The sequence below is a fragment of the Calliphora vicina genome, chromosome 3, assembly GCF_958450345.1.
Source record: "Calliphora vicina chromosome 3, idCalVici1.1, whole genome shotgun sequence".
Taxonomy (NCBI): Eukaryota; Metazoa; Arthropoda; class Insecta; order Diptera; family Calliphoridae; genus Calliphora; species Calliphora vicina.
In genome coordinates, this window is record NC_088782.1 from 21,400,708 (window position 1) to 21,427,881 (window position 27,174).

Sequence of the window (27,174 nt, forward strand, 5' to 3'; positions counted from 1 at the left end):
CCCTTAGCACTCAATTTAAAGTGATTTCAATTATATCATTTCATTTTAAATCTCTCTCTTAATGTTAAGAAAACTTTTCCAACATTTAACAAATAGGAAAATTTGTGCATAACTTAAAAAATTCCATTTGCCTGAAACAAAGCAAAACATTAATTTCCAATTGACTTCAACTCCATGGGAGATTTGTTAATAAAATTAACATTTCAATACAGCCATTGTCTGCAAATGCAACACTGCACATTCGTTTTCAATTTGCAAACGATTTTAATATTATTCACCCACCATATCCGGTTTAAAACCGTTACATTACAATTTATGCAAAATAAACACACAAATAAATAAACAATTGTATTTGAAGTTTAATTTTTCTTAATTTTTTGCATAACTTTTGCGCTCCAGAAAAAAAATGAAACAATAATTACCTAAAATACAAAACCCACACACTGAAAATAACCCCAAACCAGACAGACAAAATCCATGACATAACAAAATTGGTAACAAAAAAAAAAACAGGCAAGACACTCGTTAAAGTCATAGGGCGTTAAATTTTATTGTTGGCTTTTTTTTATTTACAACTTCCCTAAAAGTGGAAAAGTACAGCATAAAGACTCTTCAAAATGACTCTCATGTCTTGTCAGCTGTCAAAAGCTAAAGACTAAAAGTCGTGCTTTTATTTTTATTTCAGAAAACTTTGCTCTCAACGCTCGTTTTGAGCAAACATTGCAAAATTATTTCAATTTAACAACCAAAAAAAGAGGGGGGAAGGAAACATAAACGAAATTACTTCATACTCGTACAATGGAAAAAAAACATTGATGCTTAAAAATTATCTTTGCACAAGCATCAACAACGTCAGTTTAAAGTAAAAAAAAAAATAACAAAAATCTTGCACAACTCCACAATAGTCAGTCAGCCATCCATCCAATGAACGAGCTAACGAACGAATCCAAGCCAAGCTAAGCCAATGCAAGCTCTTACTCGTTGCCTTTTTTTGTTTATGCCGGGTGTAAGCTAATGACCTTAAAACGAAAGTAAAAGTACAATATATTGTTGTGTATTTTCAAAAACACAACAAATAATTTTCTTTGCCGACTCATGAGTCAATCTCCAAAAGCGAAACATTCAAACCGGTTAAGCATGCGCACAGTACAGTATTTACCATAGAGTGAGTGTTATTTGGTAGATACTTTTTTTGTTTTGTTTATTTTTACGATTTGTTTTGAAATATTTACCAACAACAATAACAGAATTCAAAACTAGCACAATGACCACAAGAGTGTTTGCGTATTAAGGCCATGACGGAGGTGTCTTCACAAAAACAAAACCATATTATTATTATTATTGTTATTACTTAATATTCATCAGCCATTTAACAAATGGTTTTGAGCGTTATTAATATTTTGAAGGTCAATATTGATGGTTTTTTTTTCTTTTTATTTCTTTTTACAGCATGAGAGTTATGTTGAATTGGGCCCTTTTGGCCACAGTTGTATTGGCCAGTGTCTTATACACCCAAGCTGAGGATCAATCATCATGGAGCGGTAGCTGGTCGGTGCCAGCCCAGGATTCTATGTTAACCAAACGTGCTGCTGACGCTGATGCCGAACCCAAACAGGGTGAAGAAGATGTACAAGGTCGCAATTATGCCGTTAATGAGCCCATCTATAGCAATGATACCGATATCAATCAAATCATTGATCAAATTATCAATTCACGCCGTGAGGGTAGAATTTTGAATGAATATGATCGTGTCTATGAAGATGGCAATGTAGACCAGGCTTTAATGCAGGGCAATGATATGCAGGCTCGTAATTTGGTGCGTGATAAATTATGTGCCTTGGGTTTGATGAGCTGTGAAGAAGCTAAACGTCCCTACTACTCTAATATTTATGCCCAAGGCCCTCCCAAATATGGTGGTGGTCCTTATGGAGCTCCCAAGCCTATGCCTCCTCCTGGTTACTTCAATGGACGTCCTCCCATGGGTCCCCCACCATCGTCGATCAACTCTTTCGGTCCACCACGCAAAGTAGGCTATGAAAGTTCTTATAAGCCTGGCTACAGACCCTCAGGACCTAATTACAATGGCCCCTATTTGGAATCTCCTCCTCCTTCTGCTATTGATGGTTCTTCCTCATCCGGTGGCTTCAGCAGACCTCCACCTGGAGCCGTTATTTATGGCAGCAAACCTCCCGGCCCCATCTACTCCGGTCATGGTCATGGTCCTTCTTCTCCTCCCTATGCCTTCGAAAATCCCGAAAAGATTCAAGTAGCCGGTTCTCAACAAAGCAACTTTTATAGTCATCAATCTTCCGCCTCAGCTGCTTCTTCCAGTACTAAGGTTGTAGTTAGTGGTGGCTTACCACCCACAGGTGCTGCTATCTCTGCTGCCAATGCTGCTGCTTTGCAACAACACGTCCATCATCACTATCATCATGTTGAAGGTGCTGAGGGCGCTAAAGTTCCCAGTGTACCCATACCCGTAGGTTCCGGCCAAACCATTAATACCGATTTCTCCGCTTTAGCTCAATCTTCCACAGCCTTTACACCTCAAACTCAAGGATCATTCCAGAATTCTGCTTTTAATGCTGGCTTCAATGGTGCTTCCCAAGGTGGTCTTTTGTCACAAGGTTCTTCTGGTTCTGGTTTTAATGCCGGTTTCAATGGTGCTTCCCAAGGTAGTCTTTTGTCTCAAGGTTCTTCTTCTGGTTTCGGCCAAGGTTTAAATGGTTTCAAGCCTAATGGTGATTTGTATAGCAAACCTTCAGCTGGCTTATCTTCATTTGGTGGCATTTCATCTTCCTCCTCATCTACTGGTTTCGGACAATCTGGTTTTGGCCAGTCTGGTTATGGACAATCTAGTACTCCTGGCGCTAGCTATCACAGTCAAAATCCCGATTACTACAAAAAGGAATTACATAACATTGGCGGTATTGCTGCTTCTTCCAACAACAATTTCAATAGTTTAACTTCCGGCTATGGCAATGAACAGTTCAATGGTGGCTACGATACAGCTCGCAATCAATTCGTCGACTGCCAATGTGTACCCTTCAATCAATGTCCTGCTGCCGATCGTATTGGTCGCAAAGAAGATTTAATTTTGCCTATTGATCCCCGTAATTTGGGTAAAGACATTGAGGCTTTAAGTGATGAAGCTGCTGCCAATATTACCGTCTCTGCCACCGCCGAAAAGAAATCTGATGATGTTAAATCTGAAGATAATAAGACTGAGGACAAGAAACGCAGCAAACGTCAAGCTATCCAAGAAGATGAAAATAAACCCGAGGATGCTGCTTCTGATTTGACTCAAGATTCTCAAGGCGTAAGTTTTTTTAGTTTCTTAAAGAATTAACGTTAACCTTTTTAATATTTTAACAAATGCCAGCATTTTTTCTAATACAAAAAAATAACTAAAGCCTTTAACATTTTAATACCCCTGCAGTTTTAGCATTTTTTTTCTAATAATGCTGCACACTACGCTGCCTAAACTTAAACGTCTTCATGTTCTTATCAGGTTGGTAACTCGCGTCCAAAAATTCTTAAGATCTCAAGCTAGAAGTGTGGGTGTTTAGTTTATGAGCGGTAGCGTATGTGCTTTACGTAACTAATCTAAACTAAAACCCTTCGTATGCTAACCGCACTTTCATGGAGTTACATTTTTGCACGCTCTTTTTAATGTAGCATGTTGCTGTTGTTGTCCAACAAAGAGACTCGCACATTTTATAACGACTGTAAACCTTTTCACTCCTTAGCGTCTAGGACTGCCAGGTTTGCAAGCCATTGAATTTATACGACGTAAAATTTTGCCTACATATGGTGTTTCTTTTGGTCTCCCCTATCCCAATCATCCTGGAGGTTATCCTACAAATGTTTTAGGTGATCATTATCCCGCACAAAATCCACATTTTGGTGCACTTGGACCAAATGGTCTTAATCTTGGTTTAGTAAATGTAAATCCCTTGGTATCTGTTCAAGTAAAGAAAACCGAATATGGTGAAAATGTGGTGAAACCATTGGTGAACCTGCATATTACACCAAGTGCCAATATCTTTGATGCAGTGGGAAACCTATTTAAATCCAAGCCAAATGTGGTGCACAACAGTCACTATCATCATCACGATCATTATTCTGGAATTGAACATGATCATCATCATGATGGTCCTACCTTTACCAGTCCGGGTCCAATACATCATTTCCCCTCAACAGGACCAAGTTTTAACAAATATGAAATTGAAATGATACCAAGCAAACCAATATTTGAGTATCATTCTGGTCCCCAAATATACACAGAACCAAGTTCTTCAATACATCATTATGGGGATCATCATACAAAACACTATGAACCAAGTTCTATACATCATTATGAGGATCATCATAAAGAACATTATGAACATGTGTCTAGTCATACTACTTCATTTGCCCACACGGCTCATGGTCACTCATCATATCCCCCAACGTCTACTGGTTTTGATTCCAACTCTCATTCTTATCCCACAACTGGAAGTGGGTTTGAACATACATCAAGTCACTATCCTTTAGGAGGTGCAAGTTTTGGATCATCTCCAGGTTCTTCGAGTCAGTATCCTTTAGGAGGTGCAAGTTTTGGATCCTCTACAGGTTCTTCGAGTCACTATCCTTTAGGAGGTGCAAGTTTTGGATCCTCTCCAGGTTCTTCGAGTCACTATCCATTAGGAGGTGCAAGTTTTGGATCATCTCCAAGTTCTTCGAGTCACTATCCAACTGGCGGTGCTAGTTTTGGATCCTCTCCAGGTTCATATCCAACGCCCGGCCAAGAATTTCCTCAACAAGGCTACTCAACTGGTTTTGGTACTAGTGGTTATGATGGCAATCAAGGTTTTGAAAACCCTTACGATCGCAGTGCTAAAGTAAATCAATCTTTATCCTTTTCCGAATCAGAACGTTACCGAAAAGGAAAGGAACTGACATACACCAATACAGATATTACACATCCAATACCAACTCAAGCTCCAGGGGCGGCCGAGGGAAGTTCCTATATAACATTCCCTAGAGATCGCAAAAGGCGTAGCATTAAAGAACATGAAGAAACGGCAGAGAAACGTAGTAGTAGTAGTGTATTAGCAGAAACGGTTAAATTGCAAGAGGTATTGAGTGTTAAAGGAAATTCATACCGGATATTTAAACACAACTCATTAGAGAACGAACTGTAATTAATAGTTTTATTCATATTTCTTTCCAGCGTGCTTATTATGGCAACCGTCCAGTACAAAAGACTTGCCGTGTTAATGAAGTTTGCTGTCGTCGTCCATTGCGTCCAGCTCAACCACCCCAGCAACAGCTTGGTCGTTGTGGTGTACGCAATGCTGCTGGCATTACCGGTCGTATCAAGAACCCCGTTTATGTAGATGGTGACAGTGAATTCGGTGAATATCCCTGGCATGTAGCCATTTTGAAAAAGGATCCCAAAGAATCGATTTACGCCTGCGGTGGTACCCTTATTGATGCCCAACATGTTATTACAGCTGCTCATTGTATTAAATCGTAAGTTTAATTAATTCATATGTTTAATGAGAGAGTCTTAACTAACTTTTTATTTTAATTCCAGACAAAATGGTTTCGATTTAAGAGCTCGTTTGGGTGAATGGGATGTCAATCATGATGTTGAGTTCTTCCCTTACATTGAACGTGATGTTGTTTCGGTGCAAATCCATCCCGAATACTATGCTGGTACTTTGGATAACGATTTGGCTGTTTTGAAATTGGATCATCCTGTGGACTTCACCAAGAATCCTCACATTAGCCCCGCCTGTTTACCCGACAAATTCTCCGATTTCACTAATGCTCGTTGCTGGACCACTGGCTGGGGCAAGGATGCTTTCGGCGATCAAGGCAAATACCAAAATATCCTCAAGGAAGTCGATGTACCAATTCTATCCCATCACCAGTGTGAAAATCAATTGCGTCAAACCCGTCTCGGCTACAGTTACAAATTGAATCCCGGCTTTGTATGTGCCGGCGGAGAAGAAGGCAAGGATGCCTGCAAGGGTGATGGTGGTGGCCCCTTGGTGTGTGAACGTGCTGGTGTCTGGAACGTTGTGGGTGTTGTATCCTGGGGTATTGGCTGCGGTCAAGTGAATGTACCTGGTGTTTATGTTAAGGTATCTCACTACTTGGATTGGATCCGTCAAATCACTCAATATTACAAATGATTAGATGCTTTCTCACATACAACTGCGCGACGCAACAACTGTTGCTCTTCACGTGACATATTTGAATTTCATTTCTAAATCGCCATGTTTTTGTATTTTTTGCTTCCCAACTTTTAAAAAAAAACGTCTTTTAATTTATTGTTAGTGTTGTAAGCGAGCGTGCTCTCAACTATTTATTGTTTTTTTTTATTTTTATTATTTTTATACACATTTTGTTATCTACTGAGTTTTATAAACGTGATCCAGATAAGACTCTCTTTTCCAAACTTTCTGCTTTTGGAAAGTTGGTCAAGAGATCTATGTGTTTAACATGTTAGAAAATCGTTTAGGATTTATTATTTAATAGTTTTTTATAAATAATGTATTTAATTTATTTTTTTATTTAAATAAAGTTTTGTATTTAAAATTAAATTGTTGTTGTGTTTTGAATTCTTAAACTATAAGCTTGCAGTTTCCAAATTCTTAGATAATTGAATGCAAATTATATTTTAAGGATTTCCTCTTAGGAAACAGACAAAAAACCAATTTGAAAAGCAGACAAAAAAGTATAACGTGTAAAGGTATAAAACGACATGCTAGAAATGTGGCCGAATGTCTAGAATTGGCCACATTTCAATCAAATTTGCGATCTCTTGAGATAGAGAGAATTAAATTTTTAATATTTATACGTTTCGATAAAGAGATAAGTAATTGAGACGCTTACTTATAATGTTTTGAGATATCAAAATTCCGAAGTAGATTCCGACTTATGTGGTCAGTGTCCAGAACTCGATTCGAAAATGGAATTTTAAGAATTTTAAACAGATTGTAGTTTCTTTCGATTCGAATGCAAAAACTCTCCTGGTATCTGCATAAAGTTTTACGTTTTTAATCATTGATACATGGTGAGCAAATTTTTCTTACTACAATCGTAGTCGTTTGGCTTTATTCCCAATGTTTGCCCATCAAAATTCGATAAAAGATATCGTGACATATACCAATACATTATATGCTTAAATTTATTATACGTCTTGAAGTACCTAAGGGACCTTTTAACTAGATCCAAGCAAACAAAAACGGTGTGAGTATGACGCAAGAAGGAAGTGTTGACCACTTACATCAAAACAATAACCTGTTTCTTAAAAATATACAAATATGTCAATACCGTGCCATTACATCACTGTAGAACGGTCAGTCCATGTTTTTTTGAATGAAACACAGGTTTTTGGATAAAAAATTATTTAATTTTTCTCTCTAGCAACATGTTGCTAGTGTTCAGCAACATGTTGCAAGAGATCTCCTTAACTCTAGCAACATGTAGCTGAACCCTAGCAACATGTTGCTGAAATCTGGCTACATGTTTCTGACTGTGATAGCAACATGTTGCTGAACTCTAGCAAAATCCTGCTGAACATGTTTATAACTACATGTTTCTAACTCTATCAACACGTTTCTAACTCTATCAACACGTTTCCAACTCTAGCAACATGTTTCTGAATTCTAGCAACATCTTGCTGAACGCTAGCAACATGTTTATGAACACTATCAACATGTTTCTGAACACAAGCAACGTGTTGCTGAACTCTAGCAATATGTTACTAACCGAGCTTACCAAGCAAGCAACAAATAAGCCAATACTATCGAAAGCAATTTTGTATTATTGTAAGCTAAAACAAATAATAAGCTTACTGTTATCCCTTATAGAGAAGCAGGTTGTAAGTGAAATATTTAAATTTTTAATGGACTTACTCCTGTCGCTTACAAGAAAGCAGGTTGTATTGCGGAGTTATGATTCCAAGTGGGAAATCGACATATAAAAATCATGCCTTCTGTAAGCAGGTTTGTAAGGGGTAATATAGCTTCTCAACCTTACAAACCTACTTAAATGTAAGCTCCAATTTTTGCTGGGATGTTGCTGAATTCTATCAACATATTGCCGACCTCTCTAGCAATATATTACTAACCTCTAGGAACATGTTGCTGAACTCTGGAGCAATTCTTCATCAACACTATTCACCAAGGTCTATTTACTTTCTCAGCGATTGCGACTGCAATCACAACAAAGTTGAAACAAGGTTCTCAAACGATAGCTGGCTGGCTGCACATGAGGAATGGATAGAGATACCTCGTTGGCTACTTGCAAAACTATTAATAGGTAAGTGGTGAATTACGCTGCACCAGTGTGTGATAATCAGTAATATTATTTAAAGCTGCCAAAATGCTGCCTTAAGAATTTTAACAGTCTGCATGCAAATTACCTCGGAACACCATCTTCACGAGGAAATGAAGATTCTTCCAGTAAAGTAATGCAATATCATGTTGTCGAAACAATTTCTCTTTGGATGTCATCGGAGGAGTCATCGTAACATCAACATCACACAGGTTACGGTTACAGAATACGCCATGAATATCGCACGTGGAAGTCGCCCATAGCAGACACGTAGTAAAACATGCAGCGGGATATAATAGTAGTTCTGGCGCAACTAGCCGATTCCCGGGAATTAGTCGGGGTTCCCGGGAATTAAAAACTGACGAAACTACAAAGAAAATAAGTTAAAACTCTAATTTTGTTTTAAAAAAAAATGTAAAGTTTTTTTTACAGTTTTTCGTTTATATCTCGGCAGTAATAGACTGCTTATTACTATTATTTATTTGGGTTTTTTGAATGAACATTTAACATGTGGAAAACAGCACGATCTAGAAATAAAGGTGAATAATCGTCAATGCCAAGATGGACCGGTGCGAATTATTCCACAAAATTCTAATAGATCAAAGGCCCCTACTTTTGATGGCTGCGCACCATTTGGTATTTCCAAGTATAGAATGGATTTTGGCCTTGAAATTAAACACAGCAATAGTTCTTAATAACAATGACAGCTTTATAATGAGTGTGTTTTGCAAATGTTCGTCTTGATTTTGTGAATGAAAACCTTTGAATCCAATAATTTGGAAATTTTCATCTCTAAGCTTTCCGTCATTATATTTTTTAAAAAAAATTATTTGTATAAACTTTTATATTTTGTAAATAACAAAGCATTAAATGAAGACTTTATGTATATGTACTAGGGTACTAGGGAACATTACTAAAAAAATCATCCTGAACAAATTTTTAGGTAAATCGGTTGGGGTTAACACGCGCAAGACCTCTGAAGTTTTGAGATGCATTTACAAGGGGAAAAATGCATTTTTTTCAGTTTTTGTAAAAATTTTGCCATTAAAAAATTACTTTTGCAATTTAATTTAATGCAATTTAGCTTATAGTAGATTTGAATCAACAAAAATGTAATCATTCAAAGTTTGAATAAATTCTGTTATATTAACTTAATTTATTCAATTTAAATAAAGCCTTTGAAAGAAGCTAAAGAATTAGATATTGGGAATGGATTTATGAAATGAAAGGCTGACAATTTTTAATTACAAATTGAATTAACTAATACGAAGCTCTATATATAATGATTATAACATTAAGTTTTTATATGAAATTTTGCTATAATATTCATAATTTACAGTATTATTATATACTAGCATAACCCGGTGCACTTCGCTACGCCTACCCTAGTAAAATTAAAAAAATATGAATGGAAATACGAAAATAACACATACAAAATTTGAGAATCTCTCAGTTACAGTTCACTTGATATTCAAAAATAACTAACTAATTTTGTATGGGAGATACCACTCTACTGCTCTGATCCCACCTATTTTTTAAACCTTTTATGTAAATATCAAGCTTTACTTTAACTTTCCTTTATAAGGGAAAGGTCATTCCTACTAAGCCGATCATGCTTAGCTAAACTTCGAACAGGGATCACGAATAAATTCGTTTTTAGCTAACTTCCTTAGAATGGTAATAAATTGATTGATACAGAGTTTAAATTCTTTTAGAATTATAGTTTTCCAGATATTCAAAATTAATTATTTACTCTGCGCCATAACCACTAATGCAATCACGACCATTTTCAGTCAATCTGTGTAAAATGAGCTATGCGGACAAAGTTTGAAGAACCTTGCAATTATTACTTTGTAGGTGGTGAGGTGACTCACATCCTTTTCCGACCTCTCCCATTTTGGGTGCTATGCCCTCTAATCTAATTCCTTCTATATTCAGCTAAACTCCGCACAGTAATAAGAAATTAATGCACTAAAAGTTTAAACACTTTTACAATTATAGTTCTACAGATATTCGAAATGAATTATATACTTTGTATAGGGTGTGCCACGCCCACTATTCCAATCCCGAACAATTTCAGCGAAACTATGAAAATTTATAAAAGAGCCATTTAGATTATATTTCACAAAATATTTAGAAATAACTATTTACTTTGTATGGGAGGCGACTAACCATTTTGACCGACCCGTCCCATTTTTCATTAAACTTCATGCAGTGATAAACCGTCACAATTATAAAATAACTGTTTACTTATCTACAATTACATATTTAGCAAATAAAAAAAACACCTTCAAAATATATTTATTTAAGCGAATTTAAATTACTAAAGTCTTCTTCTTTGTTTTCTATAACAACTCTCACTTAAAACAGAGCGAAATCAATACTGTTTAATTGTTTCTCCTATTTATTTACAACAACAAATTGGACAAACATGCATTGCTTTGTTTACTTTTTAGCTTAAGGTTCACATGTACACGATTTTGCATATGTGTTAGTAACATCTTTAAACGCTTATAACTCCTAAGAAACTGAACCGATTTCAATAAATAATATATATTCAATAATATATATTCTGCACTTCTGTGAATAAATCCCTTTAAAATGGTATATTTCTTGCCCAAATTGAATATATAATGTGAGCGTAAAAGGGGTCTAAAGAAATCGACTTGCCTATTAATATTATGATTTCGGGAATAGTCGGGTACCTGGGAATGTAGAGAAAAATTTTCCCGATTCCAGGAAATCAAAAAAGGTCGGGAAATTAAAAACCCTAGCAACCCGAGCAACATGACCAATGCCGAGTTAGTTAGTTAGTTAGTTAGTTAGTTAGTTAGTTAGTTAGTTAGTTAGTTAGTTAGTTAGTTAGTTAGTTAGTTAGTTAGTTAGTTAGTTAGTTAGTTAGTTAGTTAGTTAGTTAGTTAGTTAGTTAGTTAGTTAGTTAGTTAGTTAGTTAGTTAGTTAGTTAGTTAGTTAGTTAGTTAGTTAGTTAGTTAGTTAGTTAGTTAGTTAGTTAGTTAGTTAGTTAGTTAGTTAGATAGTTAGTTAGTGAGAAGCTTTACTGAATCAGCTGTACTGATAGCTGACACACTAAACATTTTTAGCAGATAGTGTAAAGATTTGCCGACTTCTGCTTTATTTCAAAACCTAAACAAGTGCATAAATCCTTTAAAATACTATTCCATTTCGCCAGGATAACACACTAACTAAAAGCAAAACTTTAACAATTTACAACTTCTTCCCCATGTTAACAATAACAAAATTCAGTTGTAAGTAAAAACACCTACTTTTATAGCCAGCCCAACATAAAACTACATACGTGCCTAACACCTATAAAACAAAACTTCCGCCAATGATCAATTAAATTATATGAAAGATAGACAGACAGCTACAATAGACCAGCAATAAGTGAAAATTTTCTTTCAAACATTTTTTTAGCAAGCATTGAGTATTTAATTTAGCTTAAAAGTTATACCAACATGCTAACAAAATATTGGACATGGAAAAATTGACGGTTGACTAACTTAAGGTATGTATGTTTACATTACCGCGGTATAAAATTGATGTATAACAAGCAATTGGTGGACATTCCATAAATTATTGTTGAATAGTAATGTATAACGGGATTAAAATACATACAATAGCCTGCGTCATCTTAGGTGAGTTGTGTTGGAATTTTTTGTAAAACACGAAAAAGATGAAAATTATTCATTCTTTTAGCACTGCACTGTTCTCAAGAAACAGTGGGACGTCTGACAAAACGTAATGGCTATAGTACGTATCAAACACACGGTGGCCATTCACATGGTAATGGTGCGTTATTTGAGCCTCAAGAGCAGCACTCGGCTGCAGAACATGAAGCTCCCAGTGGAGGTGGTGGTGGTGGTCCGGTTGACAACAAATATGACAATAGTTACTATGAATATAAAATAAGCTCTTCCAATGGAGCATCAGCACATGCACCACATTCTTCAAATGCGCCTTCATATCATCTAGTTAGTGAACCACCCTCGAATGGTCACAAATCGGGTTACAGCATTGGCAGTGGTTTACGTTCTATAGCTCAAGGTTCAGCCAATCAAGCGTATACTGCGGTGGCTTCGCAGCACGCGGCCGCCAAGCAGGCTGCTTTTTTGGCCAAAAACAGTTTAGCTCAGGCTGCTTCTCAAGCGGCGGCTACCGCCCAAGCAGCATTAGAAGGTAAACAGGTACTCTTAGAGGAACTACAACATCAAGCAGCCAATGCTCAAAGAGCTCTCTCCCGCGAACTAGAACAATTGCAGGCCGCAAAAGTAGCAACCAGATTGGCCCAGCAGACAGCACAATCTGCCCGCAATCATATTTCCGTGCTAACAGCGGCCCTCAATAGTGCTAAAGCTGTGGCCGAACATGCTGATCAAGCCTCCCAGGAAGTATCCAGTCAACTTGCCTCTCAATCAGCCATGGTAGGGCAAGCTAAAGCCAGATTGGAACAAGTGGAGGAACAACTAAAACAAGCCAGTATAGATTATGATGCTACAAAAGAGGCAACACTTAAAGCTTCTTCTTCCGCAGCAGAAGCTCAAGTGAATGCCTCAAAAGCGGCTGCTCATGCTACTTTAGAACTTCACGAAAGTGTGCAAAATAATTCGGGTGACGAGGATTCCTACGAAGATGCCCAGCCGTATGAGCATTCACAACAAAATGGTCCGCCGAGTCATCCATCTATCGATAGGCGTCCCAAAAAATCGAAACGTTCAAATAGAATTGAACAGTACTGAAGTGAAATAACTAACATGTCGGTATAAATTGAACGGTATTTTTTGTGTTACCTATTAATGTTAATGTTCTCCTCACCTGGATATAAAAAATATTGTAATGATGTGTTATTTTTAATTATTATTAAATTAATAAAATTTATTAAAAAAAATAAATTAGATGAAATGAAATGTTTAAACTTGTGTCCATTTTATACTAAAGTTTAGTAAAAAACGATGTACAAAATGTATGATTAGTTTAAGAAAGAAGATTAAAGAATGAATTATATTTAAGCCTTTTTTCTTTTAATTGGTAACTTAATATACATATGTATGCTCAAAAAAATTTTGTTCATGATTTTAAACTTAAAAAAATTACAGCATAAGTAATAAATACAGAATTTCAATTTGGACAATTTTAAGAAAAAAAACTTTATGAAATACAAGAAAAGATAACGAGCTTTGATATGTTATGTTTACTAGTAAAGCTTGAATGTTTAAATAACAAAAAACTAATTAAAATAAATTTATCAAGAGTTATACGGGAATACAAAATTAATATTATAGTAATAATCGTGCAAATTTTCCCAATTATTGATAAATTCACTGACATTTATTGTTGGGGGATAAGCTAGTTCCTATGCGCATTTCACTGGTTGCTTAGGCCAGATAGATAATCAGGAAACCTTTTCGTTTAGTTAAATAATAAAAAAATTAAGTTTTGTCCACACTGAGTATTTGCTATTAATCCAAGTTTAGCATAATAGAAAAAAACAACAAAAATATAAATTTCAATGAAGCAGATAAATTATAATCATTCAAACATTTCTTAAAATTTAAAGATTCATATTCATTTGTTCTTATTTTAAATTATTTTTTAGTTTTATTTCCTTATTTCATTTTTTTATAAAATTCTACTAAAATTTATTTTTAATTTTCAAGAAAAGAAAACTTTAATATCCTTCATTTCATTGTGTAATTACAAATTTCATTGTTTTATTTTGTTTCAAAATTTCCACTAAAAATTTATTTTTAATTACAGGAAAAAATAATACCCTTAATTAATTGCTTATTTACAATAGTCCTTTTAAAAACGTTACATTTATTCAATTTCCAGCGTATAAATACCAATTTCCTGCCCTAAACTTGATTTCCTTTTACAAATGTCCATTTTAGTTATGTAAATACGAACAATTATGATTTTTTGAATTACAAATGAGGATTTCCTTTGTGTAAACACGTACAGATTTGAATTTCAAATACGAATTTCCGGTTTACGATAGGATTTCCGTTTTGTAAACACGACTAGGAAATACAGAAGTGATTTTTTGGAGTTCATAGTGTAAACACGGTCAGGAGTTTTTTCACCACAACTATGTAATTACGTCCATATGTAAAGACGGCCAATAGTTTATTAAACAGCTGATGTTTGTTTACATTTACGTTTTTTTCCTAGTTGGGATATATTTTGGATGTTTCAAAGAAAAATTATAAATAAATATAAAGCAAAACAATTGCAATAAAGTCTATAAAACAACTATAATCAAATGAAAAGAAAATATTAAATTGGCATGTTATTATGTTTATAAAAACTATTTGGAATAAATAGGAACCGGAAAAGTAATAATTTTTTTTGGTATTTTAAGTTTGATAGCGGAGTATAATGACTCACAATTTGCGAGGCTATTTCAGGTCGTCCTATATCATCATATAGGAGACTGGAACGCTTAAACCTTCTTATTAAAATCAAGAGTGAAAATGGTACTCCACCAATTTATACGTCGAGTTTTTAATGGTACTCCACCAATTTACGATTTGAGTTTTAAATGGTACTCCACCAGTATATAAATTAAAATACAGTTGTACGAAGCTCTGCATCAAACACGATCCAGAGCGAGACGCTCACTTAAAAAAATATGACAATGACACGCGTGTTGTTAATAAACACAGACTTACTTTGCGACTACCGACTGCATTTAACTTAAGGAATTTCTTTCCAATGACTATCCTTATCAGACTATTGATATGAAGGATGTTAGCAGCACAAAAGTTTATATGGAAACTTTTGATTGTATATAAGTAATAAAGGTTGTAGGTAAGCTATTAATTTCACTCAAGGATATTATTTACAAACTGCCTACATAGGTAGGTAAAACCCAAAAAGGATAGTATTAGCAATTATAAACTAATTTCGGAACTAATAGTTTTGATATCTATTTCCATAGGGTAACATAGAGACGAAACGTAATTGTGAATAACCTAAGTCTGCTGTAAAAACCTAACTCTTGCAACAACAAAATACATGCTAGTCAATGTATTTTGTTGTATTTTTGTTTGACAAATCGGAGTGTCTCGTCTCTATGTATAATTCTCTATGGCTATTTCTTCAATCTTTCGAAAAAAAATTTATTTTTGATTTTTTTTTTCCAAAAACAATAACTTTTTTGACGTTTTTTTCCAAAATGGGCAATTTTTTCCTAAAAAGAAAGCTTAGGTCTTTTGCTTTAAGGCCTTTTTGGTCGCGCAGTGGGATGCGATATCAAAATCTATCAAAATAAATTTTTTGTAATTCAATTATTGACTTTTTTAGAAGTTTGCATTGGCTGGGGTACATCTGGTTAGTTGTACTACTGTTAATATCACTAGTAAATCACTACAAATTCACCTGCAGGGCATATTCAGATTTATTCCCTATCATTTTTTTAAGTGTCAATTACTTCATTCATTGTAATAATTTAACAACTAACAATGAAATTCCAAAAAATATCATAGCTCAATATACAGAAATACGTATATTGTTTTTCGATATTTGTGTTTGAAATTGTCTATGAATTCCATAAGGATATTTCCAATTACACCAAAAACTACTCCTTCTAAGCAGTACACTTTAGTACCTAATTATTTCTAACTAATTAAATGCTTAACAACCACTTTTAAAATAAAAAATCTAACAAATTCCAGTTCTTATCTCAGAACAAATTTTAAAATGCTTTTAATTAATTGCGTTTAAGCACAAATTTAAAAAATTCGTTGAAATATCATTATAAATACTTTATATAATACAATTTTAACAATAACTCACCTTCCGGACCATTTGCATTAGATATCGAGGATGAGACACATAGGTGGCCACTTCTTGGTACACCACTTTTTTCTAACAAACTCTTCGGCCAAACACTTGATTTTTTTACACACAACACATAACAAAACACTTTAGCTTTACTTGATTTATATAAAAAACACTTTACTTTGCTTTATTAACTCATGATATTAATAGAAATCTTAATAGATTTAACTTTTTTATAAACAAGAGCTACAACACTTTATATTAACTGCCGCTTACATTTTGTATTGATATTTCCAAAACTTTTAATGAGTTCAACTTATTTTTTTTAGTCAATACTTAAAGATAATATTTTACTTTATATTTTCATTTAATTTTATTTTACCAAACTTAATTATTTAACACTTATTTTTATTAATTAATAAATGTTTTCACGAAAACCCCGATCAAGTGAAAAAATATTCGCGCTAAATCCATTAGCTGTTTTACACCACTAGTAAAAATGTAGAAACGTTAGTGTGGTGTGGCAACGGCCAAACAGCTGTTTGCATTTGTTTTTCTTTTTTTCTAACAAGAAAAGCAAAAACTGCATGCCGATATTAACGTAATCACAAAAGATTTTTTACAATTTTGTGAATAAAATTTAATTTGTTACATTAAAGAAATAAAATGGCTAATACTGTTATAAAATATGTGGGCCGCAAAACGGATTTCAAAGGAAAATCGCTGTGGGAAATAGTGGGAGACTTGAAAGATTATGGCGTTGGACGTATGGTTGTGCGTAACATGTTCCAACGTTATCCAGAGCCTTGCTATTTGAGAATCTTGAAAGTTCAAACTGTGGATCATGAGGTAAATTGCATAGGCATATAAATTATGTTAAAATATATAAATTTTAAATGTGTTTTATGTTTTTTGTAACAGGATCCCAATTCTGCCCGCAAAGTTAAGGTTACCGTACAAAAAACCTGGCGTGGCGTAACTTTACCCAAACCCATTGAAATCTATAGCACTAGCTACAAGACCGATTATGAATTGGTTGACAAAGAAGATGAACCCAAATTTCTGCAAAACTCCAACAAAATTAGTGAAAAAATATTGTCCAGCCAAGTGGAGTTGCCGCCTTTGCTGCGAGAATTCATTGCTCAAGAGACGGGCCAACAGAATCCCATGATGAAAGTTCACTTTAAGGAAAACGACAACAAATTTGTGCGCTTGGCTAAGGATGGTGAAAAGCCCACCATACAAATGGTTATGGGCTTGGGCCAACCTTCCTCCGTTGCTCAAAAGTTATATGAGGGTGTTTTGTAAATGTTTAGTTAAATAAAGGAGCATATTGTTGAAATTGTGAAAATACGAATGAAATAATAAAATATATTTTAAAATAAGTAAGAAGTAACGACAAATGTTATTGAAATCAACTTGCCGAAGCCCCGGAATGGCTTACATACATCAATATATCCGCTATAGTCCCGCTTAGGTTGATATTTAAAGTCGGGCAAATCGGCACACAAACGGCTGACCACGACTACCTCGATTTTGTACCTATTTCTATCTACATATATCTGGATTACTAAGTCATTAACGTAGACAATATGGATATGTAATGATTTACATTTCAAAGACCTTTCCAACAACGTATATAAAAACTTTCGTACCGACAATGAGTCAAAATCGGGGAACTATTTTTTAACACCAATTTTTTACTAATTTTTTTTTTCCTCAAAAAATTATTTTTGCACCATAAGTTTTTCCACCAAATATTTTTTTTACAATTTTCTTTTTAAATTTTTTTCACTACAAAATTTTTTCATCAAAAATTGTTTTCAATCCTTATCTTAAAGTATACATTGATGAAGGATTTAGATTACTGGTAAAGAAATTTACAAACATATCGAATATGAAGGATTTATATTGAAGTTTGATATAGATATAAGTACAGCGAAATTCGTTTCGAAAGATGTTAGGCAAATGTTTGTTCTAAAAGTTCCTATATTAAACCTTGGACGGTCTTGGCGGAGGATTCTTGTTGTTAGGATGTATATTGAAATTCAAAATCTAGTTTTTACAAATTCGAAAAAAAATTTGTAATATTCGGCTAAATTAAAAGAAAAACAAACATATTAAAATTAAAACACATACTTCATAATTTATTTACTTTAATTTATTAATTACACTATAATTATTATATACATTAAAAAAAAATGTGGAATGTATTAAATAATTTGTTTCTAACTGGCAATCCTGCTACGACATGACCATTTTTTTTCTACATAACCTCAATTTACAGTTATAATTTATAATATTTTACATTATGTATTTAAAAAAAATCTACATTTAACTAAAGACCTCATTGTCTGGCCTCAATTTGTCGTAGTTTTCGTGTTAAATTATCCACTTCCAAACCCAAAACATCCAAATTTTCCTAGAAAACAAAACAAAAAAAAAATCGTTAGTGAAAAAAATTATAACAATTTTTACCAAGTTTTGCTTTCACCTTTAAGGTTATGTTCTTGAGGAGGGTGTCTTCCAAAACGGCTTGCAGTTTCTTATTAATTTCCAAAGATAATTCTAGAGACATGCTCTTATTTTCAACACCCTTAATGCCACCATAAATGGCCGACATAACACCATGGCCATATTTGGCTAGCTCACTTTTGTTCTGATCACTTTTCGAGGATGTCAAGGCACCCGCCTGGTCGCGCAGCATATAATATTGCACAACTTTGGATTTCTTTTGCAATTCGGCGACTAGAGAAAGCGTGTGTTGTTCGAGAAAATCAATTTTTTCGGTTTGTCGGGCGGACGCCTGTTGTAAACGTAGAATACGTTCGACTAAATGTTTTTTGGAAGGTCCCTAAAAATTATGTTAGTGTAAATTTAGTTATTCAGATTAGTCTCTATTTAACAAAGCTATTTCTTATACTTTACCTTATTATCATCTTTAAAATCCATTTCCCTTCCTGTTACCGTATCCGACTCAGAAGACTCACTACCCCTTCTGCTACCCGCCGCACTTTGTCCACCCGTTGTACTAATACTGCTTTGCCGGCTGTGCGATCTTTTAATATCTAACGTTTCTATGGCTGTTACCTTATCCTCGTTCTCCTTATGATGATAGCCATTATTTTGTGAGGGATTTTGACATCTAGAACAAATAAAGCTACGATGATTGTCGGCATTTTGTTCGGCTGCTCTTTTAAATTTAGCAATTTCTCTTTGCAGTTCCTTTACTATGGTGGCATGTTTATGTTTGGTGGCCTCAAAGTCGCCCAAAACATTTTCGAGTTTAATTTTGGTATTTTCATAAAGTTTAGTTTTTTCCGATAGATGTTTGGCCAACAGCAAGCGTTCTTCGTTCTTTTGATTTTGTTCTTGCTTGAGCTGATTCTCCAAAGTGGCATATTTTTCATCATAGGCCAAGCGTTCTTTTTTCAATAAGTCATTTTCGGCAGCGGTGCCTTGAGCCTAATCAATTTGAAAAGAAAATGCATATAGAAATTTACAATATTTCACAAGGAATTAATTCTTTATAAAAAAGTAAACTTTTTCTTTATCCTAATATCATACATTTCTTTTAAGCCTAAGAATTTAAAGGAAATCCCTTGTATATAAAAAAATAAACTACAACGTGGCAACTTTCTCTTAGTTTTGCACAAGAGCTGTAGTATTGGCTTATTTAGGGTTGAAACTGTTGTGTTTGTAAATCATATTAACACGTATAGCCTCGGTGGCGCAGTAGGCAGCGCGTAAGTCTCATAATCTTAAGGTCGTGAGTTCGAGCCTCACCCGGGGCATACGTTTTTTGCAATTTTTGGGAATTATTTTTTTTTTAAATTTTAAAGGATATAAAAAAATTTTGAAAATATTTTTTTTATTTAAAAAATTATTTTCAAATTTTTAGCAAGGATGTCTACCGGTAAGCTGTAGTTATCTCTAAAATACCCTCTCAGCTAAACTAACGTTACGTTACTTTTAAGCTGCTGTTACCGAAATTATTGCAATTAACGTTACCGCTAAAATATCGTTACCGAAATAATGTAAAATAACGTTGCCTTTACCTTTTAACCATTTCGAATCGATAGCCAATCTTGATTTTGAGTCTCACCAGAGGCATCCGTTTTTGAATATAATTTTTTCATCATATAATCTTGAGAATTTTGTTTCCAAAAAACTGAATTTTTTTAAAAATTTAAAAAAAAAATCTTACCTTCGATTTCAGTAAACATATTTGATTTTGTAACTCCACTATACTTTCACTCATTTCCTTGTTAAAACTTAATAATTCCTTTTCCTTAGCATGTAATTGCTCCAAATCATGTTCGTTGTCCTGTAATTTTTGTATAGCTTCATTTAGTTCCTGAGTTAGAGTAAAGATTTTGTCTTCGTTTCTAGAAAAAAAAAAATATATAAAATTAAAAGCCCCTTTAAACTCTTTTTAAAAACTTACAAGGTATTTTGAGTTTTTAAGACTTGTAGCTCTTCCAATTGGCCACGTAATTTTGCCGAATTTAACATTTCTTCACTATAGGAATTTTGTATATGATTGTGTTCTTCTTGTAGGCTATTAAAGCTTGTTAGCAAATGGGATTTCTGATAAAAAAAAAATCCCCCATGAAAAAATTATTTAAAATTAAAATTAATTTATTTACCTCTTGTGTTTCTTTATTTAATTGCTCCTGCAGCTGTTTGATGACATCTTTTTGTACTTCTGATTCTTTGAAAAGTTTATCTAGCTGTTCGATTTTATTGGAAATGTCATGTTTCAATAAAATGCTTTGAGCTTCAAATTCAATTTTTATTTTTTCTAAAATATTAATAAGTTAAATAATTTAAATATTAATTATTGATTTCAAGAAAACCCACCATTAGCTTTCTCCTCCATTTTATTGGGTGCATTTCTTTCCTCTTCCAATTTCTTTTCCAAAGCCTTTTAAGTTTTAGGTAAATATAAAGTTCAAATATGTAATTTTCTTTTTTTTTAATAACTACTTACCAATTTAGCTTCTGTTTCCATATTTAATTTGTTCATATGATACTTTAGTTTCGATTCCAAGTGACCATAATCTGTTTTAAGCTTTTCACATTCTCTTTGGTATTTTCGTACTTCATTGCACTGTTGGTTATAATAAAGATTATTTAGCAATAATGTTTGTTTTTACATTATTAACATTACCTTTTCATCCATAAGATAGGTAACTCGAGATTTCTCTTCATTTAATGCCTGAAATTTGGTAGTGTAATTTTTAATTTCTTTTCTAGCCTCGGTCAATTGCTTTTCCACCACTTCCTTTTCTTTTTTGGCATCAATTACGGACTTTTCTTTCATGGCAAACTTAATTACTGTGGACTCTTTTTCCTTATTGGCAAGATCTTTTTCTTTGCGAAACTAGAAATACAGTAAAAAAGTGTTAAAAATAATTTTAGCGAAAAAAATAAAAAAAAAAAATCGATTTACATTTTTTTTCCGATTTTGAACCATTGTCGGTCCACATTTTTATGACGATATATACGCCATTGAAAGGTATATGAAATGTCTATCATTAGATATCCATATTGTCTATGTTAATAACTTAATAATCCAGACATATATAAAAAATTACGAAGTAGTCGTAATTGTTTGCTTTTGTGGGCCCTTTTCTCGATTTAGCAACCGATTAGTACCTAGCCGATATATAGATATGTATATCAATTATGTTTGTAAGTTATATGGGGGCTTCGGAAAGCTGATTCCAACACACAGGCGTATTAATTATTACAGTATTGACAAAACAATGAAAACTTAGGTTTAATTTTTACAAACATTTTGCTGGCCTTTTTAGTGACTCAGTATTTTGTTGCATATCCCTTGTTTTTAATACTTCTTCACAGAGACTTCTTAAAAGTTCTTTGACAAATTGTATATTTTCGAGAACTAATTTTCAAGTTTAAATTATTGAAAACCTCCAGGGTATATATAAGTTTGTCATTCCGTTTGTAACTTCTACATTTTCCATTTGCGACCACACAAAGTATATATATGTATATATTCTAGATCGTTATAGATAGCGAAGTCAATATAACCTTTCCGTAGCCCCCTAAATAACTTACAAACATGATTGATACATCAATATATCGAGAATTGTCTCGGCTCGGTTGCTATTTAAAATCGGCTGAGATATAAGGACCGGGACAATCTCGATTTTTGTGATATTTTTTATCTATATCTGGATTACTAAGTCATTAATATGGATATCAAATGATAGATATTTCAAAGTTTAATTTTAAAAAAATTAAAATTTTTTTTTTTTCAAAATAGTTTTTGATTTATTTTCAAATTTTAAATTCGTTTTTTTTTAAATTGATTTTCAAATTTTAAATTCGTTTTTTTTTAAATTGATTTTCAAATTTTGTTTAGCTAAAAATACCAGGCTTTCTTTTCCTAACAATTCTAGGCAAAATAATATGGTTTTTAATTTTCACAAATCTTTACTCTAGCCATTTCTACTAACTATTGGGGTCTATCGGAATCAAGCCAATATCGGATACTCTGTTCCAAAGTGAAGCGTATCCCAAACAGAGAATTACCTTAGCGCCATTGAAATTTGGCTTTGGTGTAGATTCGGCTGGTTGGCCGGGCTTCACATACGATCTCTTACGCTTCGGATTATAGTAATGGGTTAATTTTTCATCGCAAGTAATGATTCGATGCAAAAATATGTATGTACCCTTCAAAATGACATAAGTTATTAAAAACAGAAGTCGCTTTCAAAGGATACGCCATTTATTGTAAATCCCGCGTTTTTAAGTCATACCCAATATACTATAATTGTGGACTGAATGGTTATGTTTTTCAAAACCGAAATGGCGGAATATAGTTTTCAAGAAAGTTATATTGGATTTGTCATTCACTGTATTTTTAAAATCAACTAAACTACTAGAAATATTAAAGGTCAAAGGTTACAACTATTGCTTTTTGAAATATAGTTTTGTATAAGATATTAAAAATCAAGCAATTTTGGTTTATGTTCATTTTTGGCTACCATCAACTAATATTAAACATTTTTATATATTTTAAATTTTTAAATTTAACATCTCTACTTACCGCTTCTTTTTCCTTTTCCAAAATAGCATTTTCTCTTTGGAACAGTGTTATCATATTGTCTTTTTGTTGTAAAGCCGCTTTGAGCTGTTCCATTTGTTGTTCGTATTGTAACATTTGTTGTTGCAATTTCAATTCACAATCTCCATGTTGCTGTATTTTATCTTTCTTTACCTCTACAACAACTTCATGGTGTTTTTCAGCCAAATCAGAGTAACGGACAGAGGGAGAATTATTTAACGACGAAGAGGTAGAAACACTTGTTGGTTTTGTTTGACTCAAAACAACACCATTACTACCTTCACCCACATCATCATTGTTTGCGACATTCTCTTGTGAATTTTTTGTTTTTGTGACCATTTTATTGCCCTCCTCTTCCACTTCCATACCGTTAACTGCTGACACTGCATTAACAGTAGACGTTATTGATTTTTGTACTTCTTCGGTATTTGCGCTAATTTGTGTAGCATTTTTGTCCACCAACAGGGGTTTTACAACTTCAACTGTTGTTCTGTTATCATTACCACTTTCGATTGTTGTCGTTGCTATGTTTATAGTTTCTTTTCCCGTTGCCTGCTCTTGTTCCCTCTCCAGCTGGACAGTTGCTTCAATATCTGCTGACGTTAATTGTTTTGTCTGTCCAATTACAATGGAATGTTGTTTATCTGGATTTTCATCACAAGTTGTGATATTCTTTGTCAGTTCTTCATTTTCCATTATGTTAAATATATTTTATCATCTGGTATAGACTTTTCTATTTAAGTTTTTAACATTTATTTATTTGTTTATTTAATTAATTGCATTTTCTTGTTTTTTTTTCTACGTGCTTGTTTATTGTAAAAAATTTCACCAGCTTTGTTGCTTCTTCTTTGTGTTCATTCCACTGAAAGCGAATTTATAGAAGGTGACGACTGAACTACAAAAAATGCAAAAACAACAGCCATTTTATTTTTATTAATAGATAATTGAACTATCAAAGTTGCCTGTTGTTGTTTTTGCTTGGGTTTATTGCATTTTTCGCCATAACAAACAGAAGTGAATTGACAGCGAAAAAAATAATAATAATTTGTTGTTGTTTTGAGGTGACCTTCTATAAATTCTATAAATTCCACATTTGAAATAGGGTTCTTTAAGTCGAAAAATCAAAAAGTTGATTTCGACCAAAGTAAATTAATAAAGTAGACTCAGTAGAACAGCTGACTATTTTTTTTACTTTGGTCTGAACTGTCAATTCACTTGTGGTTGTTGTGGCGAAAAATACAACAAGCCCAAAAGCAAAAACAACAACAGGCAACTTTGACAGCTCAGACCTTAAACCAAAAACAAAATTGCTTGTGGTTATTGTAAATGTTGTATTTGTTGTAGTACTGTCGCTACTTTATTAATTTACTTTGATTTCGACGTTTTGCTCGGAAAAGTCGAAGAATCAAGATTTTACCAAAAAAATCGGAAGGTCGATAAACTAAAAAAATTGAACAAAGTAGTTTGTTAAATAAAATCTGTCTAAAGGTCGACTTTGTGTTTAAACTATAGAACCAAGGCGAATTCATATAAGAAGTCAGTCAAACAGCTGATTACTTTTTTCGCTTGTTAAATCTAGTTTATATAATTCAATATCTACATATTCTATACTTATTAACAAAATATTTATTTTCTACAATAATAAATTAAGCCCTACTAATAAATTGCCCACACTATGTTAATTTTTTTTTGTTTTATTTTTGTGTTCTGACATTTGTTCTTTTGTTGAACTGTCACCATCTTGGACAATTCTCTTCAAGGCGTATTAACAAGGTGAGTGCGTCCCGGCAACAAATACAACAATGCAAAAACAACAGGTAATTTGTTTTTGTTAAAATGTACGGTAAATGTCAAAATCAAGGCGAATTAAAATATTACTCAAAGTAAATTAATAAAGTAGCGACAGTACTACAACAAATACAACATTTACAAAAACCACAAGCAATTTTGTTTTTGGTTTAAGGTCTGAGCTGTCAAAGTTGCCTGTTGTTGTTTTTGGGCTTGTTGTATTTTTCGCCACAACAACCACAAGTGAATTGACAGTTCAGACCAAAGTAAAAAAAATAGTCAGCTGTTCTACTGAGTCTACTTTATTAATATACTTTGATATTACTATGTTATTTACAATAACAAATGTAAACATAAACAAAGTTTGACATATAGTGTACATAAAACCACAGCGAATTAAGAAACAGCTGATTTTATGCACTCACCTTGTTAATACGCCTTGATCAAGGCGTATTTAACAAGGTGACAGCAGTGGCGAATTGAAATAAATACTGGCGAATTCACTTATTTTTTATATATAGAGTTTGACATACGGACGTACGGGCGAATATTTTTTATATATGTAGTTTGACATTTGTGCGAGCTATTTCTATAATCAGCTGTGCTGCCGATGGCACCTTATTAAATGCACCTTGGCCTTGATTCTCTTGTTATAGAACCCTACAGCTCTGGGCGAATTCATAAATAAATTCGCTTTGCTACAGCTGACAAACAAATGTGATGTGTTTTGAAATTTAACAAATTGTTGCAAAAGTTCTTAAAATAATTAAAATTTAATATCTTATTTATTAATTAGATTAAAAATATAAAAAAAAACAAAATGGTTTGTGCTCTAGGCATAGAAGGCAGTGCCAATAAAATTGGTATAGGCATAACCAAAGATGGTGAAGTTTTGGCGAATGTTAGAAAAACCTACATTACACCGCCCGGCGAAGGTATTTTTTTGTTATGATTAACTAAATTTTGATATCATCATGCAAATTTGTTTTATTGAAGGTTTTCTTCCTAAAGAAACTGCAAAACATCACCGTGAACAAATCTTGGGCTTAATTAAAGACGCTTTAAAAGTAGCTAAAATATCAGCACAAGATTTAGATGTGATTTGTTATACTAAGGGACCTGGTATGGCGCCACCTTTATTAGTTGGCGCCATAGTGGCTCGTACATTATCGCTACTGTGGCAAAAGCCTTTGTTGGGTGTTAACCATTGCATTGGCCACATTGAAATGGGTCGTTTTATAACTGGCGCCAAAAATCCCATTGTTTTGTATGTTAGTGGCGGCAATACACAAGTTATTGCTTACTCTAACAAAAGGTATCGTATTTTTGGTGAGACCATCGATATTGCAGTTGGTAATTGTTTGGATCGTTTTGCCAGAATAATTAAATTGTCGAATGACCCCAGTCCAGGTTATAATATTGAACAACTGGCCAAGGAGGGTAAACAGTTTGTGAAACTGCCATATGTAGTAAAAGGTAAAGAAAGATTATTAAATCATTACATTTTCATGAATATTTGTCTATGGGTAGAAGTAAATGCTCCTAAAATTTAAAACATAATTCCTTTACAGGTATGGATGTCAGTTTTTCAGGCATATTATCACACATTGAAGAAATTGCCGATCCCTCAAAGAGACGCAATAAACGCAAGAAAATTGATGAACCGGAAGAACCAGAATATACAAAAGCCGATCTATGTTATTCCCTGCAAGAGAACATATTTGCCATGTTAGTCGAGATAACAGAAAGAGCCATGGCTCACTGTGAATCTAATGAGGTAAACAAACATAAATCAAAATGACTATAGATTATTTTTCTTATATCTTAACTGTATTGGCTTTAAAGGTACTTATTGTGGGCGGCGTAGGTTGTAATGAACGCCTACAGGATATGATGCGTATTATGTGTCAAGAAAGAAATGGCAAACTATTTGCCACCGATGAAAGTTATTGCATAGATAATGGTTTAATGATAGCTCATGCTGGTGCTGAAATGTTTAAAGCGGGCAGTCGTATGGAGTTCGATGACTCCTTTGTAACGCAAAGATATCGCACCGATGAAGTGTTGGTGACATGGCGCGACGATTAGTTATGCAAAATTTAACATTTTCAAAATAAAGGACGTTTTTCAAGAAATTTCAAGTAACAAAACAA

The 27,174-nt window shown here is 33.5% G+C and overlaps 5 protein-coding genes and 1 non-coding gene across 7 annotated transcripts; 5 read left to right on the top strand and 1 right to left on the bottom strand.

The window, feature by feature from the left end:
• Positions 1–1,426: 1,426 nt before the first annotated feature.
• LOC135953755 (uncharacterized) lies at positions 1,427–6,596 on the top strand. Of its 2 annotated transcripts, XM_065503740.1 has the most exons (5): positions 1,427–2,627; positions 2,718–3,332; positions 3,757–5,120; positions 5,216–5,517; positions 5,582–6,596. In XM_065503740.1, the coding sequence occupies exons 1-5, from the start codon at positions 1,451–1,453 to the stop codon at positions 6,183–6,185; spliced, it is 4,062 nt and encodes a 1,353-aa protein (XP_065359812.1). In that variant the 5' UTR covers positions 1,427–1,450; the 3' UTR covers positions 6,186–6,596. The 2 variants fall into 2 exon arrangements, with proteins under 2 accessions (XP_065359812.1, XP_065359813.1); XM_065503741.1 differs by lacking the exon at positions 3,757–5,120 and having other exon boundaries at positions 1,427–3,319.
• Positions 6,597–11,121: 4,525 nt separating this feature from the next.
• On the top strand, positions 11,122–13,091 carry LOC135955334 (uncharacterized). Its single transcript, XM_065505687.1, is given in 3 exon segments — positions 11,122–11,143; positions 11,907–11,990; positions 12,052–13,091. Coding segments are annotated over 3 exon segments (1,146 nt in total).
• Positions 13,092–16,726: 3,635 nt separating this feature from the next.
• On the top strand, positions 16,727–17,526 carry mRpS34 (mitochondrial ribosomal protein S34). The gene is made up of 2 exons (XM_065504138.1): positions 16,727–16,983; positions 17,056–17,526. The coding sequence occupies exons 1-2, from the start codon at positions 16,801–16,803 to the stop codon at positions 17,440–17,442; spliced, it is 570 nt and encodes a 189-aa protein (XP_065360210.1). The 5' UTR covers positions 16,727–16,800; the 3' UTR covers positions 17,443–17,526.
• Positions 17,527–18,251: 725 nt separating this feature from the next.
• On the bottom strand, positions 18,252–24,103 carry Golgin104 (Golgin 104). Its single transcript, XM_065503988.1, has 10 exons — positions 23,216–24,103; positions 21,308–21,520; positions 21,128–21,247; positions 20,998–21,061; positions 20,784–20,938; positions 20,582–20,724; positions 20,342–20,522; positions 19,063–19,599; positions 18,629–18,988; positions 18,252–18,556 (listed from the first exon to the last, which is right to left on the bottom strand). The coding sequence occupies exons 1-10, from the start codon at positions 23,927–23,929 to the stop codon at positions 18,482–18,484; spliced, it is 2,562 nt and encodes an 853-aa protein (XP_065360060.1). The 5' UTR covers positions 23,930–24,103; the 3' UTR covers positions 18,252–18,481.
• TRNAM-CAU (transfer RNA methionine (anticodon CAU)) lies at positions 19,856–19,928 on the top strand. Its single transcript has one exon. It is a non-coding gene; the product is annotated as a tRNA-Met (tRNA).
• Positions 24,104–25,729: 1,626 nt separating the features above from the next.
• Tcs3 (Probable tRNA N6-adenosine threonylcarbamoyltransferase Tcs3) lies at positions 25,730–27,174 on the top strand. Its single transcript, XM_065505042.1, has 4 exons — positions 25,730–25,956; positions 26,018–26,497; positions 26,593–26,798; positions 26,867–27,174. The coding sequence occupies exons 1-4, from the start codon at positions 25,842–25,844 to the stop codon at positions 27,107–27,109; spliced, it is 1,044 nt and encodes a 347-aa protein (XP_065361114.1). The 5' UTR covers positions 25,730–25,841; the 3' UTR covers positions 27,110–27,174.

Bases quoted from the DNA above. Each gene is read 5' to 3' on its own strand.
- mRpS34 (XM_065504138.1), top strand. From the start codon at position 16,801: ATGGCTAATACTGTTATAAAATATGTGGGCCGCAAAACGGATTTCAAA. The intron at 16,984-17,055 runs GTAAATTGCATA...TTTTTGTAACAG, and splicing joins TTCAAACTGTGGATCATGAG to GATCCCAATTCTGCCCGCAA.
- Golgin104 (XM_065503988.1), bottom strand. From the start codon at position 23,929: ATGGAAAATGAAGAACTGACAAAGAATATCACAACTTGTGATGAAAAT. The intron at 21,062-21,127 runs GTAAGTAGTTAT...AAAACTTAAAAG, and splicing joins TGGAAACAGAAGCTAAATTG to GCTTTGGAAAAGAAATTGGA. The intron at 18,989-19,062 runs GTAAAGTATAAG...CATAATTTTTAG, and splicing joins ATTTTAAAGATGATAATAAG to GGACCTTCCAAAAAACATTT.
- Tcs3 (XM_065505042.1), top strand. From the start codon at position 25,842: ATGGTTTGTGCTCTAGGCATAGAAGGCAGTGCCAATAAAATTGGTATA. The intron at 25,957-26,017 runs GTATTTTTTTGT...GTTTTATTGAAG, and splicing joins CATTACACCGCCCGGCGAAG to GTTTTCTTCCTAAAGAAACT. The intron at 26,498-26,592 runs GTAAAGAAAGAT...ATTCCTTTACAG, and splicing joins ACTGCCATATGTAGTAAAAG to GTATGGATGTCAGTTTTTCA.
- LOC135953755 (XM_065503740.1), top strand. From the start codon at position 1,451: ATGAGAGTTATGTTGAATTGGGCCCTTTTGGCCACAGTTGTATTGGCC. The intron at 3,333-3,756 runs GTTTCTTAAAGA...CTTAGCGTCTAG, and splicing joins TCAAGGCGTAAGTTTTTTTA to GACTGCCAGGTTTGCAAGCC. The intron at 5,121-5,215 runs GTATTGAGTGTT...ATTTCTTTCCAG, and splicing joins AAACGGTTAAATTGCAAGAG to CGTGCTTATTATGGCAACCG.